At 36.0% G+C, this 15,451-nt stretch overlaps 1 protein-coding gene across 2 annotated transcripts in view; it reads right to left on the minus strand.

Moving 5' to 3' along the window:
* The window catches only part of REV3L (REV3 like, DNA directed polymerase zeta catalytic subunit), a 106,487-nt gene that overhangs the window by 48,742 nt on the left and 42,294 nt on the right, over positions 1–15,451 (minus strand). For both annotated transcript variants that reach the window (XM_056488081.1, XM_056488080.1), the window contains exons 4-10: positions 14,849–15,009; positions 13,342–13,438; positions 4,834–4,928; positions 4,147–4,251; positions 3,140–3,224; positions 2,906–3,054; positions 2,496–2,624 (exon numbers count right to left, since the gene is read on the minus strand). In XM_056488081.1, the coding sequence (XP_056344056.1) occupies positions 2,496–2,624; positions 2,906–3,054; positions 3,140–3,224; positions 4,147–4,251; positions 4,834–4,928; positions 13,342–13,438; positions 14,849–15,009 (821 nt within the window). The remainder of the gene's footprint in view (positions 1–2,495; positions 2,625–2,905; positions 3,055–3,139; positions 3,225–4,146; positions 4,252–4,833; positions 4,929–13,341; positions 13,439–14,848; positions 15,010–15,451) is intronic.

The following is a 15,451-nucleotide window of genomic DNA, read 5'->3' on the forward strand; positions in this document are numbered from 1 at the left end:
TATATTTTGTTCTACTTGTAAATGACTAGTTACAGTCTATCAGCAAAAAACAAAATCAACCAAACAAAAAAAGCCCATTACTGTTTTAAAATCTACTAGTTTGTTACTGTCCAAGGCAAGGCATGCTACAGAAATAAAGCTCTTTTCCTACCTTATTTTTTCAAATTTTATGATTCATCTTTTCTAGTTCTGTATCTAAAACTTTGACAACTTTATTTCTACTACTTCTACTACTCCTCTTCTGATTGTACTAGATATAGTGGACACACTTCTCTCTCTTCATTCTCTTCATTCTCCTATTACCTCCTCACATTCAGTAAAGCTTCACTCTCCCCTTTAATTTCAGCTTGAGTGCTAGCTTCTGTATCACTGCCTCCTCTTGCTCAATAGCTGCATTACCTTTGTTAGGCACTTCTTTCTGTATCACTTGAGGACTTTCAATCACTGCACCTTGTGAAAAGGGATGCTGATTTTAACCAACTATTCCTCCTTCTGTTCTTAACTATAATGCTCAACTTCAGCTCCCTTTTCATGTCACTATAAGCTGTTCTATTCCAAGGTTTTTCTACACACTGAAAGTTTACCTGATTTTACTCCTCTCTTAAATTTTATATTTTCTTTTATTTAACCTAAGCTTACAGTAATTTATGCGTGTATCTTTTTTATTTTTCCTTAAAAATCCTTTCAAGTCATAATTTTTTTCTCACTTTCATCCTACTTAGTTATCATCTGACCTCATAACTAACTTATGACCTCCAGTCTACCAGGCATCTTTTTTACTTCTCTCTCCTTTTCTGGCTGAAGAACTACAATCTCTACTTTCTTTCCTCTGGAAGCATCATATGATTACAATGATCTTGAGAATTATATAAAATAGATCTCAGCACTGGTGAGAAAGGCATTATTCTGATTTTGCAAAGGCTTCACAAGATACCATGCAACCCTCTACAACAGAAACCATCCCTTTTCCCAGAGTTTTTGAATTAACCCATTTTCAATTATACTTTCTTTTCTTGGTTCCTTTTCCCATTGTGAGGCTCATCATTAAACTCCAACATCTACTTCATGTTAATATGAACCTTGGGGTGTAATTTACAGTGAATAGCAGAAATCTGTGGTTCACAGTCCCTGTGGCACTACAATTTTACTAGAGGAAGAGTGAACACTGGTGCAGGCTATGAGGGAGCATATGAGACTCCAATATGCAGCATGTTACTCCTAGTCACACAATACATCAGGAATCAGCATGACAAGACGGGAGAAGAGGAAAAAAGATCAAAAAAAGTCATATAATCTCAATTTGATTACCTAGTCAATGGAAAAAACCAGATCATTTCAACACACTAATTTGGTAGAGCAATTCTAATGTAGAGTCATAAGGCATACTCTACATATTATTTTAGCCACTTTTTATCCTCTCAGGTCTGCTCACATTTGCCAGCTCCCACAGAATTTCTTATAGTTCTTTCAATAAATCCAAATCCTTGCCTATAAAAGTTCTATAATCAAAATCTTGCCTATTATCTGCAAAATAATACAGCACTACACTTTTAATCTGACTTTATCTACTCCTCCTTTCTTAGCAAGAAAGGATTTCAAGGTTGTATATTGTATTACCCACAGACATATATTGTTGTCCAAGCACATACCCTATAGGTATCAAAAGAAATGAAGGCTACTATGGGTTTTAAATACTCCTCCCTGCCCCAGACTATGTGGTTCATATTGACATTATACAGTATGTTTACCAAAGAACATTCATAGAGATAAATCATGAAATATATGCTTTTCATTTCCTCTAGAGTATTTGAACTATTTCTACCTAACACAGTTTTTCATACAAGTTTCTTTTTTGGTTATTGTATGGTTTTTTCTACCTCGTGTCACTTACAATTTTTACTGTCATGGTTTTTCTCTTCCTCTTTAATATTTTGCTTCTTGTTTGTTGCCTTCAACCATTCTTTGTAACTAAAAATTTTGGGAAATGCACTGCTGCAACTTGCCTCTCATTATCAACCTACTATTGCCCAGTATCTCCAGACAGCTGAGCTTCTGAAGACAGATCATATGCATGTTTTCTTCCTTAACTGTATGAAAGATGCAGTCAGTAACTGCAAGAGTATCATGGACAGCCAGTCAAAATCATCTTCATTCTGATAGTTTTAGGCTTATAGCCTTAGGAGCATAAGGAAGAGCAATACCCACAAGAGACTGCGTTGAGCTGACCTGGCAAGAAGACAGGGCTTACTGAACCAGTCAAACAGAGAAGCCTCTACAAATACAGTCTTGGTGACATTTCTTAGAAAACACAGGGTGTATTTTGGTGGTGGTAGAGTGTGTGTGTGTGGGTATGTATGTGTGTGAAGTCTCAACCTGCTTGAAAAACTCCTTGAGATAAACCACTTACTTTCTTTCATGATGGGTAACCTAAGGGAAAACAAAGACAGTGGAACAATAAAATAGTCTGTAAGAAAAGACATTCCAGTCATACTCACTAAAAGCTGTAGTCTGATTCAGTCTTTGAGACAAAGGTTGAAAGCACTGACTATTCTCCACAATGTTTAAAATTGCTTCTTCATTAATAACTGCTTCCTCTTCTTTATCAGTATGCATCCTATCGGAGTCTTTAAAAGAAAAAAAACCCAGAGAATGCGTAAAACTTCCAAGTTAGAGACACCAATACATTATGAAAGCAGGCCTCTTCAGAATGGATTTTACTATCCAAGTATGTTTCCATTATTTGCTGTAGCAATTTTAGAAAGGCTTACTCTAACAATAATAAAAATAAAACCAAAACCACCCTTTGGTTTTTCATAACAAGCAATCACAACTTCCTTGGCTTACTTCAAAACCAAACCATAACATAGGTTTATGCCAAAACAATTATGATATTAAAAAAACTCACCTTTGTTCATCTGTTTATCATCATGCACTTCTACTGTATTAGCTGGTGTACATGGAAAGGCTTCAGGTGAAAGTACCTCAGAATGTAGTGTTAGCTCAGCAGAGAACTCCTCTGATCCATTACTGTAGTCCAATGATCCTGACAACGTTCTAGTTAATTGAAAAGCAAGTTTTAAATGCATATTTAAGGTTTGCATAGAACACTAAATTTTATGACAAATGGCTAAACACTTACACAGAGAAGTCATTTTGCTTGAGAATTTCTTTAAGTCTCTTCTGAAAAAATTTTTCACTCTCTGTTGCTGGCACAAATCCACGGTCTTTAAAATTTGAAAAATATTTGTTATTCAGTTTTACTTTGATCTCTCAACACAGAGAGTAGCTAAAATGACTGATTTTATTAGGAAAAGGCTCAAAGTTGAAGTGCCTGCTAATTTTCAGCGCCAAATCTGAGAGCTGACTTTCCAAGTGTAGTAAAAAAAACTTTAAAATACTTCACATACACCCACTGACCTCATTTGCAACTGTATCAACAGCATTTACAAATCATGATGCAATTACACCAAGGTAAGCATTGAAGAAAAAATCAGTGAACAATTTTGAGAAGTCTGGCTTATGGAGCCTGAATAACATTACACAGACACACAGAAAAAAAGTCAATCAGAAAGTAGTCTGCCTTAGCCAGAAATCTGCCTCTTTCCTTCTTGCAGTCCTCTGTCTTACTTGCCAAATATCATTCATATTTTAAAAGAAATATGCCCTAGGTTCTATGGAGAATAGCCTGCTTGTTATGCAATTATATTGCACAGCACAGTCTTCCCTGTGTAATGAATTTTACATAAAAATACAGGGATTTGTCTATCCTATTAGAATTTTAATCTAATATCATCTTAGCAATAATTCTGCAGAAATTAAATGTGACTGCCCTTGTGCATAAACTACAATGGAAAGCTTCAAGATAAAGAGATTTAGTTCTGTCGGTATTTGAATGTTTTCCATCACAAAGCATGCAATCTTAGCTGCCATTATCATTCATTCTGTCTAGAACGTTTTGCAGACAGCTGAATCATGATGTTGTTAGGCAAGGTTACATACTCTTGCTTTCAAAATTGGAAAACACATATTGGACCATCAGTAAGCTCAGAAGTGGAAAAATAGTACATCTAAAAATTTTGTCCTTTTGCTTGCTTCTCATTCAAAGTTTTGCACTAACATCTACACAATTTTTTTTTTTTTTGGTACCTTGAGACTCAGGTGGCTTAATCTGAGAAGATTCACATTTCTGTCTCCGTCGCTGCTTTTCATCCTCCCATATAGCTTGCAAACCAGGGTTCCTGCCAATCTGGGCTGAAATATGCAATTATACATGAAGGGAAATCTGCCAAAATGACAAAGCATTCTTTCCCCAAACTGGATTCTGACACTTTTCTTCATCTCTTTGTCATTCTAGCCTGCTATTTTTTAATTGCCATTCCTGCCTTACTCTAGGATTTGGTATTATGTAAAAGTTAAGGCGTAACTTCATTTGTTTCCTAGATCTCTTATTTGTAATCTAGATCTTTGGCTTTTTTTTGTCTTCCCAACAAGTAGTGTATATATGTATATATAGGTGTATGTATTACACATGCATACATGTACACGTATGATGTTGGTAATTTCCATTATTATTCTTCCTATAGGTCTGAAACTTCTGTTATACATTTACAAAAATCTCTTTATATTGCTATTATTGCTCTGATAGGACACTATTTTTATAACCTCTTTTCTTTCAGAGTTAATTATTTTAAAAAAACCTTATAAATTTGGAGATCAACAATTCACCGGCAGGAATTGTGATTTAACTAAGATGAGCTTTAAAAGAAGAGTGAACTATGACAACATGGTTTCTGTTCTAAAACCATTTTACATGGAAAGTTATTAATGCTTCACCTTCAATATCCAGTTGATTCAAAATGTCAGCAGCTACTGCATCCACCTCCAATTCACAGGTACTTTGTGGCTCAACACCTTTCAACATTAAAGAACTGTGACAACATAAATACCACAGGTTAATTTTATCAATACACTGAGTTTGAAACATGCATCATAATTGCTTTTTAACTGGACTAATATCTAAAATTATTCAGAACAGGAGTGACTAATTGAACCCACAATTATCAGTTGCCACCCTCACCTGCAAGTCCTTAAACAAACGATCATATCCAAATCTAATTAGATAAGAAATTTGTATCTTCAACGTAAAGGGTTTAGCTTTTTCTTTTGTGAGGAGAAGAGAGAGCTGGTAGAGAACAAGTACTAAAGCAATTACAGTAATGTTCTCCTCCTCAAATACAAAATGAAATTTTCTACAGAACTCAGCCAATAGGACCAGATGTGTAGGCAGGATCATGCACCCAGAAAACACAGTGGTAAGAATATTTGTCTCTCATTCACAGTTCAGAACAATGCAGAGCACTGTAACATTTACAGCTACTTTTTCTGGAGATTTTTCTTTATTTAGCCTGGTGAATAAAAGAGTATTAACAACTCAAAACACATGCTGAACTAAAGACAACTGGCTTGATGAAGACTTAAAATACTAGAAACAGATTTAAGATTGTTGTACAATTATCTGATCACCCTCCTGCTGTGCTTTTTCAGACCTGCAAATGTCAGTGACCCTCCACCTGTTGCTGTCAGTGAACAAATTTTAAGGAGTTTATGGAGGAAGCTAACAAACAGAAACCACTTCCCAGGTTTATTGTAAAAGTCTGTTTACCCTTTAAAATCTTTTAGGGCAACACTGAAAATCCACTCCAAGCTCTTCAACTTTCTATAGGGCCTGTAGCAGTAGGACAAGAGGTGATGGTTTTAAACAGAAAGAGGGTAAATTTAGACTAGACATAAGGAAGATTTTTTTTTTTTATGATGAAGGTGATGAGATGCTGGAACAGGCTGTCAAAATAGGTGGGAGATTTCCCATCTCTGGAAACATCCAATGCCAGGTTACAGGGCTCGGAGAAACCTAATCTAGTTGAAGACGTTCCTGTTCATAGCAGGAGGGCTGGAGTAGATGATATTTAAAGGTCTCTTTGAACCCAAACTATTTTATGATTCTAGACACACTTTTAAAGACAATCCATTGCCATCACGTCCCTCTCTTCCCAGTCATGCCATCAGCTGAGAAACAAGCCCACATTATGCTCAAAATGCATACTTTTCATGTCACACACTTTGGGTGTTCATTCATCAAAGGATTCAGAGTTTTGCCTGCACAGTGGGCAACAGGAACTGCAGGCAAGCTGAAACTCATACTTTAATCCCACAGTAAGAAACAACTGCAAGATCACTGGGAAACGAGACTGAGGGAAGAGGCTGCAAGAATGGTTAGCTCCCTTTACAAAATCAAAACACTTCTGGGAACAAGCAAAAAGAGACCATGATACAGGATGGTCAGTGATATCAGAAATGTGGTAGACTTGCCTTGACTTGCCTGGAGATACAAAATCAAAGATCTGAGCCTCCCACTTTCACTAATTTCCTCTTTTAAAATACAATAAAAAATCCCAAAGCTTTGGGGAGAAAGAAGGAAATTTTTTGAAAAGTTTAAGAAAAAAATGCATTTTAGTGACCTATTTCTGAAGAGCTTGTTTGCTGACCAAAACCATTAACTGAAGCATTTGTTTTTCCTCTGACAGTGATGGCTTTCTATTGTTTTCCCTTCATCCAGCTAGGACGTTTTGTCAAAAAAAACCAGCGCCATGTCTTGGTTTTCCATCATCAAGAGTATGGCCAGTGATTTGAGAACTGATTAAGACCAAAGACAAAATTGGCCAAGACCTTCCCAAGTAATCAAATTTCCTACTTAAAAGAGACTCTAATATGGATTTCTCATATCAAAATAACACTAAATTCAACATTGCTGAATTGAAAACAAACTGGTAGATTTTAATGTACTTAAGTATTTTTCCATAGTAATATTAATTTGAAGCGTGTTCTTTGTCCGCAACTCATTCAAACAATTTGAGCAAGTAGAAGGAAAAGAGTCAGGTCATTTTGCCCAAGCTCTAAATCAAACAGGTATGAGGAGCCTTTCTGTCAAAAACTACAGTATTTCAATTTACATGGCATATTATTAAAATTAAAAACACTGAGCTAATAACAGGTCTTTTCTAAAACAAATCTAGGATTTATCATTATAGTTGTCATTAACACTCATTATGAAGGCAGGACTGGCAGTCAAAACTGCACACTCTAAAGATTTATGTGGAAGCTAATGAAGACACCTGACACATAGTAAATTCTTCATTAGATTGAAGAAATGTCTTCCCAACAGAACCAGTTCATTAGCTGGGTAGTGAACATCCTTGTCAAGGTGAGCTGCTCAACACTTGCACTAGCTGAAGTCATGGCAGTAGCACTACAAGCTTCTGCAACATTCAGGTAAGCCACAAAGGCCAAGAAGTCAATTGTCCCCACTTCAGGAAAACCCTTGAAGGACATATGAAAGCAGAGCAGCTTTAACTGGCCTTTCTAACATTTTAATTTATGTTGATTAAAACAAAACCATGAGGTGGTGAGGGGGGAGTACAAAATATCCTGAAGTAGAGTTATTAAACACAGTTAAATGTTAAATATGTTCCAAAACATGCTGCTTTGGGAACTGCTTCATCTGAGTATTGGCAATAGCTTGGTCAGCTGCTAGATTTGGTGCTTTTGCTCATCTAAAACAAATGTGTGCAACATATCAGGAAAATACACAAAACAACCATATTTCTCATTCTCCCTGATCAAGACACATTTCCCCAGCAGCTGCAGTGCTGTTTTTAACAGGTGAGAAGACAGCATGAAGAAGACAGAACACATCTAGTCTCCCAGCTGTAGTTAACTGAAAATATGAACTATTTCATGTCATTAGCAGTTGCAATGCCTTGGAAGATATTCAGAAGTGGCCTGTTCCATACACAGATTGCTTTATCCAACAGACTATCACCTGCCTCACATTGCATGCATCAGTTTTGGTTTAGGTAATGCCAAAACCATGACTTGAGAATATCCGTATTAGAACAAGGTTAGAAAAGACGAATTAGCAAGTCCCAGGCAAAGCTTTTCATAGCATCTGTGTTTCATTTTGTAAGAAGAAATGTAAAGAGAATTGTTCACAAAATAAAACTTGTAATACAGATATATGAAAGACAAGGTAAAGTGAAGTAGTGCAGAAGCAACCCAGCTGCAGGAGAACAAAAATTTACTCTCTGAAGAACCAAGATAAATCAGGGTTGCACAACACTGAGTTGCCATGGTTAGGCTATTTGGGATAGTCATACCAGTTAATTTTAAATTGCTTTTACACACTAGGTGAAAAACTGCAATAAAAAACCATTTTACTTTTTATTAAAAACTCCAAATACATTATTTTGTGAACAGAGAAAATGCTCCTTATTATTGAAGAAAGTAATAGTTCACACTATCCATTGATATAAAAATTATAGTTTAGGATGAAACTTGTGCTCAAAGAAACTACCAATGTTTGGTTTATCAGACGTTGAGGCAATTAATTAAAGCTACAGTCAACATTTTTTTCAAAAAGTGCTCACTACATACAGCTAGGTAGATCAAAGCCTTTAAAAACCCTGAATAATAATCAACAAGGTGTCAGTATCTTAATTCACCAATATTCATGAAAGCCAAAGGAAAGAAGTTCTGTAATGGCCACATGTGAGGTATTTGTAATGTTAAACTGAGCAAAGGGACAAAAACTAACTCCATGGAGAATCTGAAAGGTGTTACTCAACTGTGCTGATAAGCACTCTAAAATTTGACATAATAATTTTCCATACTCTGTTCATGGCAAGAACACATGTCCTTGTTTTCAGGATGTTTAAGTGACTTAAATAATGTGCACATTATATTAAAAAATCAAATAGCTGAATAAAAACATGCACAGTCTGACAAGCGAGAAAAGCAATTATGACAGTCACAAACCTAGCAAAAATCTGCAATATTACATATCTGCTAGACTGTGCAGAAGTGTTATTTGTCAGATCTCTCCACTTCCATATAAACTAGTGTCTAATGGCAAATCTAGGATTTAAAATAAGAAAGTGACTCTCAAAAGCATTCTACCAATCATTCTGCTTTTAACACATCATGTCCAAGTGGCAGACTAGACTGGCAGATACTGTAAATCTGATGTTTACCAGAAAGTTTTCTCAATGGAACTCACAGAAGTGTTTCATCATTTATTATCAGCTGCCTGAGTGGGATAACAAAATGTATCCCATGTCCAGAACTCCTGATGTCAAAAATCGTTGGATAGCACTACCAGGTTCAAGTGACCTCTGCATCTTTCAGGGTAGGCCTTGCAGATTTCAGTGCAATAATACTAGCAAGTATTATACCTAAAAGCCTTACAACATCAGGGATTCCTAGGCACTAGAGATTTTGGACATTTGTCTACTTGATAACAGAATCACTCTAGAATTTCATTTTAAAAAGTGTATCTGGCTCAATACAGTGCACTTATCATAGCAGTAAGTCAATAATTTGGAGATTTGCCAGGAGCAAGACTGAGTTGCAACCAGAAGCAATCCATGGCTGGGTTGAATGCTATTCTTGGTAAGTGGCCAAGTAGCAGGGTGCTCTTTAGCATGAAAGAGGGAGTTCAGTCACCAAGAAACTTTGGCACAGTTCTCAAACGTTTTTTGAAATAAGGAACCATCATCAACATTTATTCATGCAAAATGCTGCTCATGTTACACATGTGACTTTTAAATTTTGCATATTACCTTCCAGGTATCCAGAATTGTATTTCAGCCAGGTGATATACTGTGTTCCAAAGTCAAGAAATGCCCAATCACTGGCACTGCTTGGTTAAACAAGAGAACTTGTTAACTGCCACTTACAGCAAGGACTTGGCAGATACATGTTGGACTATCTCTAAAATGTATTCTTAATGTACACGAAGGATAATGTGTCCAAACAGACATCCTAGTCACTAGGAATACAAGACAGGCCTAGAAATTTTGTGGTCTCAAACAACATTTGACTGTCTTTTTTCCCCTTTTTGCTTTTTCTTCACAGAGCAAGTAATAATGTAAGCATAGAGCTGAAAGGTAGGGAAAGATTTATGCCATCTTCACATCTGATGTAAATGACAAGCAAAGAAATTTAGAAGTTCAGTGATATTTAGAAGAAACTCCAAATGCTACTGAAAATAGCAGTCAAGTGGCAAAATTACAGTAAGTAAAAAAATTTTGCTAAACAATTCACAAAACAGCTATATATATCTCAACTTGAACTGGATAGAACTTGAAGAGGACAGGACAATAAAGTGAGAGGACTGTGCAGGTATTGCACATGCAACCAGAAATGAACACAGCTATTGATATGTAAGTATGTTGGGAATACAGAACTTACTTTGTTAAGAAAAGAGAAATAAAGGAAGAAAGGCAGCTTTACAGCTACTGAGTAATGCTGCAGACTGCAAAAAAAACCAAAACGAAACAGTTGAGTCACAGTCATTTCAGAAAACAATTGAAAGTGTTTCCTTGGATAGGTATCTCATACTATTTAGGTCAGATTTACCCTCAGTAAGGCTGATCATGACAATTATAGATCCATTAAGCCAACCTAGAAGCAAATTTTCAGAATTTGAAAAGAAATGAAGTAGGAAGGGAATATGAAGGTGAAACTGCAGTATGAGTTTGATCACAGAACACTGTTTCAACTGATGACTCCCATAAATAATCCAGGAGAAATTTTAACAGGCAAATAATTTTGTGTAGATACAGAACAGAGTAAGATCAGGACTAGAAAAGTTTACCTTTGTTCTTTGCTATGACATGTATGTCCTACAGCATGGGGAAGACAGTCATGCTAGAACACCCTCAATATAAATTTAATTTTCGAGACAAAAGAACGTTTAACATAGTATCAAATTTAAACAACTTCAGTTGCAGGAATCATAAATAAGTTCCTAATTTATGGAAGGATTTTAAGAGCTATTTGGTTATATAAAAAGAACAGAGCATCGATACAAAATGTGTAGAACTGAATATAGACCAGTTACTTCACATCTCATTAATACAGCAGTGTAGTAATGAAATACGTTGATAAGGCAAGCCAGTAGACATGCTGGATACATAACCAGATGTTTCACAGTATGAGAAAACAAAAGCAGGATAACTCAGAAGTAGAATAGAAACAGGTTAAAATTTAAAAATGGGATAAAAGATCCTATAGGAACTTATAATGGAGTCCAAACAGAAGATTCTCAATTGGAAAAAGAGTGAAGAGAAACATCTTGTACTAATAATCCTAAAATGCTCAGAAGCCAAATTGGCATGATAAATGAAACTGTAAAGTGTATTGGGAACTACCACTATCATTGCATATGGTGCACAGAGAATTTGTGTGGTATGTTATGTAGCATTCAGGCTTTACGTGCTGGCAGAAGTACAGCAAATGAATACCAGGGAAATGGACAGCCTTGGCATTTTCCCCATTATTCTTACTGTCCCACTTCTGGAACACATGTGAGTGCTGGAGAAGAACTGGCATGAGTGAAGTGCTGCAGCCCTGGCTGTATACATGGAAGTGTTGAAGGAGGAGGAAAGAAGACCTGTGATTACAGCCATGAGGATGCATCCTTGGCTCCTGTTCTGCTGAGCTCATCCCTCCCTGGTTTTGACAGCCAGGAAGCACTACTTTGCTTCCTTTTTATCTGCCTTCCCCAGATCTGTGTAAAGTAACATCAGATAATCCTGGTCTAACTTATGATCCAGCCTTTAATGTTTAAGTATGCTGGATTGCGGAACCAAGCCAAATGAAAGTTGAAACGGACTGTGAATGAAATATGCAGCCAAAAAGAAGAAACAGCCCAAGAACAACTGCAGATAAAGGGACCAGAGGTAAAACTGCAATACAACCATCAGTTGAATGTTGTTGCAAAATCCCCTTAAAGCAGTAATAAAATCAGAAAACCAGATGTAATCAACACAAGCTCATGTTTTTGCATGCTAGAAAAACTTGAAGTATGGTTTAATGTACACACTTTCTACTGGGGAAGCAAACTGTCCCAGTATATAACACTAGCAGGTAGTGTGGCATATTGAGCCCAATAAGGTCTTCAGAGAAGAATGACAGAATGCACCCAAAGACTGAGAAGATTGTTAGATGACAGAAGGACCTGCCAAGTGTTAGCAAACAGCTTAAAGAATGAACTTGCTGCTCATTCTTTACAGAATAAAGTACAAATCAAAGTAGCTTCAGATATTGTGAGTTCCTCTCCCCTTCCCAACTCTGGCCACAAACCCCCCAAAATTCCAGAAATATTTCATTTTCTTATAGAAGTAAAATGTTTACAAATTACAAACTGTAGAGTAGGAAATGCCTAGGAAAAAAGGCAAAGCGTGGGAGACAGAGATGAAAATTCTAAGCTGAGGTTCTTACATAGCTACCATTTGAAACGGACAAACTGAAATTCTGATAACACACTTTTCATAGAATCATAGAGTCATTAAGGTTGGAGAAGTCCTCTAAGATCATCATGTCTAACTATTAATCTAGCAGTGCTAATCCATGCCCTCCAAGCACCACATCCATGTATTTTTTGAACACTTCCAGGAGATTCCACCACTTCCTGGGCAGTCTATTCCAATACCTGACCACCTCTTCAGTGAAGAAAGTAATACTCAATTTAAACCTCCCCTGGCACTTTAATTGTTTATTATTGTAATTATTGTTTATTATTGTAAATTAATGTAAATTATTTTATTCATTGTTTATTATTACAATTATTTATTACTCCCCTTTGTCCTCCCACTTGTTACCTGGGAGAAAAGATTGACTCTCACTTGTCTAAAACCTCCTTTCAGGCAGTTATAGAGGGCAATAAGGTCATACCTGAGCCTCCTTTTCTCCAGGCTAAACACCTCCAGCTCCCCCAGTCACTGCTCACAGGACCTGTGCTCCAGACCCTTTACCAGCTCTGTTGCCCTTCTCTGGACTCACTCTAGTCCCTCAAAGTCCTTCTTGCAGTGAGGGGGCCAGAAATGAACACAGAATTCTAGATGTGGCCTCACCAGTGAGGTCACATTACTTAAGGATGATTACAAAAACACAATCTGTGAAATGATGTGTAAATACTCTCTGTAACTATTAAGCTTGCTTAACTCTTCATCAAAGTCATCATTCCAAAACCCAGAAAGTCGAATTTTGTCCATTATTCCCCCCCTGGATTTTTTAAACCACAAACCATCATGTGACCAAAACTATACAGAGAAACTAATGATAATTTGTGTCACATAATCACTTTTTTAAAAAATACGTAAAACACATAAAGGTCCTTTAAATGAGAGACTGGAACTCTGTATGACATGCAAGCTGATATATACAGGAATATACAACAGAATATAACATAATACAGCATGCAAGAGAAAAACCTGAGATGCTGACCTTGGTATTTCATCTTCTTCCCATTCAATAAAAGATACATTGCTTGAATTTTCTGGCAAATGAGTTCTATGATGTTTACTTACACCTGATGTATCACCTAAGGAAAAAAGCAGAATGAGAAATTAATTAATTTATGTGGCAATAATTTTTACAAGTATTTCATTATATAACTGCATTAATTATTTAATATTACCAGCCCACCTGCTCCTAAAGTATAAATAGCATTGCATGATATCATCTTCACCCATTAACTATGCAATAATATAAATGATCTAATTTTCTTAATAACATGTACACACATATAAAAAGAAAAATACACTTCCAACACACTGACATTATTTGAACTACATTTGTTGCACTCTAATAATATCTTAGCCTAAATTCCATCTTCTCCTATGTGCGAAAATTTCAAAATAAATCACAGAGTCTGATGTAAACTTCAGAATTTCCTGGGTCCACAGCTCAAATCCCAATGAAAATTAGAAGCCAAAGAAAACACTAAATTCTACTTCACACTTTTTCTTATTTGTGAGCTAGAAGGGAATATACAATATATTCCAGATACAATGGTAGTAGCAGTAAGTAGAAACTTGCAATGAAGGCAGATGTTGTCTGATCTACAAATAAAGAAAACACTAGGTTTGCTCAAAGGTCTCTCTTCAAGGAAGTGTGCTCTAAAGTCATGCTGGTGAAGTCCTCTCTGAAGAATTCCTACCTCCCTTGACGACTGAACCCTCAGTCTTCAGAGAAAGGAAAAACAATATACATAGGATGGTGGCACAATAAAGAACAAGGCTCAGGAATAGAATCAGAGGGAGGTAGAATGGGAGAAGACCTTGAAAATTACTCAGTCTCCCATTTCTACCTGAAAGACCAGCTCAAACCTTGTCAGCTATATCGGCACCATGCACTAGCAGTTTTCTGGTATTTAATTTATTTTTCAGGCATAGCAAATGATTTTGCATTTGTTAAAGTTACACCAATTAACTTGATTGTCAGAGGTCTTTAGTAATTGAATATTTCATAGAACATGTATTTTTATTCTATAAATTTTGTAATAGTCTTGCCAATGTGAATTCCACTACTTGTCCAGTGCAGCTAGTCCAGGAAGAAACACTGCCATGTTTTTACTGAGTGGCGCATCAGCTAATTCTCCATATTGAAATGTAAGCTGACTATGCATGGAAACATCTCTTGTTATTTTTCATCTGCAACTTGATTATTTTAAATTGATTAAATGGGACTGAACAGTTACATATTTTAAAGAAAAATATATCTCATAGCAGCTCTGCAAGATTATAGGATAACTGGTAAAATATATACTATTATTTTAAAAAATAATATGCATTTCAAATACCACATCACAGCAGCTTCAGTGCATTATTCCCTTTCTTATTCCCTATCAGTGCTGCTTTTATATACTTCTGATAGCTAGAGACATCTTGTTCAAAATGGTAGTTTTTAGCCTTCAAAACAATCATTTGGTCTTAAGAAATAAACATCTTACTTTTTCTCCTTGCCTTTCTGAATTTGACAGCAGCCAAGTTTATTAAATTCATTCCATATAAATTGTAGTCTATAAAGAGTTGGAGGAGGTAGGGAATATGGGCTTCATGAGGCTGGTAAGATTTGTTCATTATGGCTCCACCTTGCAGAAGCTCACAAACTCTAAAAGACAGATTAGGATGTAAATAAATTATTTCAGTACAACAATATTGATATTTAACTTTAACAAAATATAGAGTACTTAGACATTTTAAATTTTGCCTTAGATGTATTTTTAACTTAAGAACTGTGTTTTCACAATAATAGATGACCAAAAATGATCTTTGCTAATGATACAGTATTTGGGTGTTAGCTGCAAAGCAGACTTGAATCCTTAAGCTTAAAAACCACAAAGCTCTCTGAAAAAACATCCTACAATATTATATTCCTGCAAGTGATCCAAAAGCCACTATAGGCCATGGAAATCCTTCAACAGAACAACTGTGGCAGCTGTATGCCTACACAACAGTAATAATTTTGAAAGTCTCTCTAGTTCTCATTGACATATGTATGATATTTATGATACATATAATGTCCTTCATGGTTTTCAAGCTACACACTGTAT

The sequence above is a fragment of the Oenanthe melanoleuca genome, chromosome 3 (genome assembly GCF_029582105.1).
Source record: "Oenanthe melanoleuca isolate GR-GAL-2019-014 chromosome 3, OMel1.0, whole genome shotgun sequence".
Lineage (NCBI taxonomy): Eukaryota > Metazoa > Chordata > Aves > Passeriformes > Muscicapidae > Oenanthe > Oenanthe melanoleuca.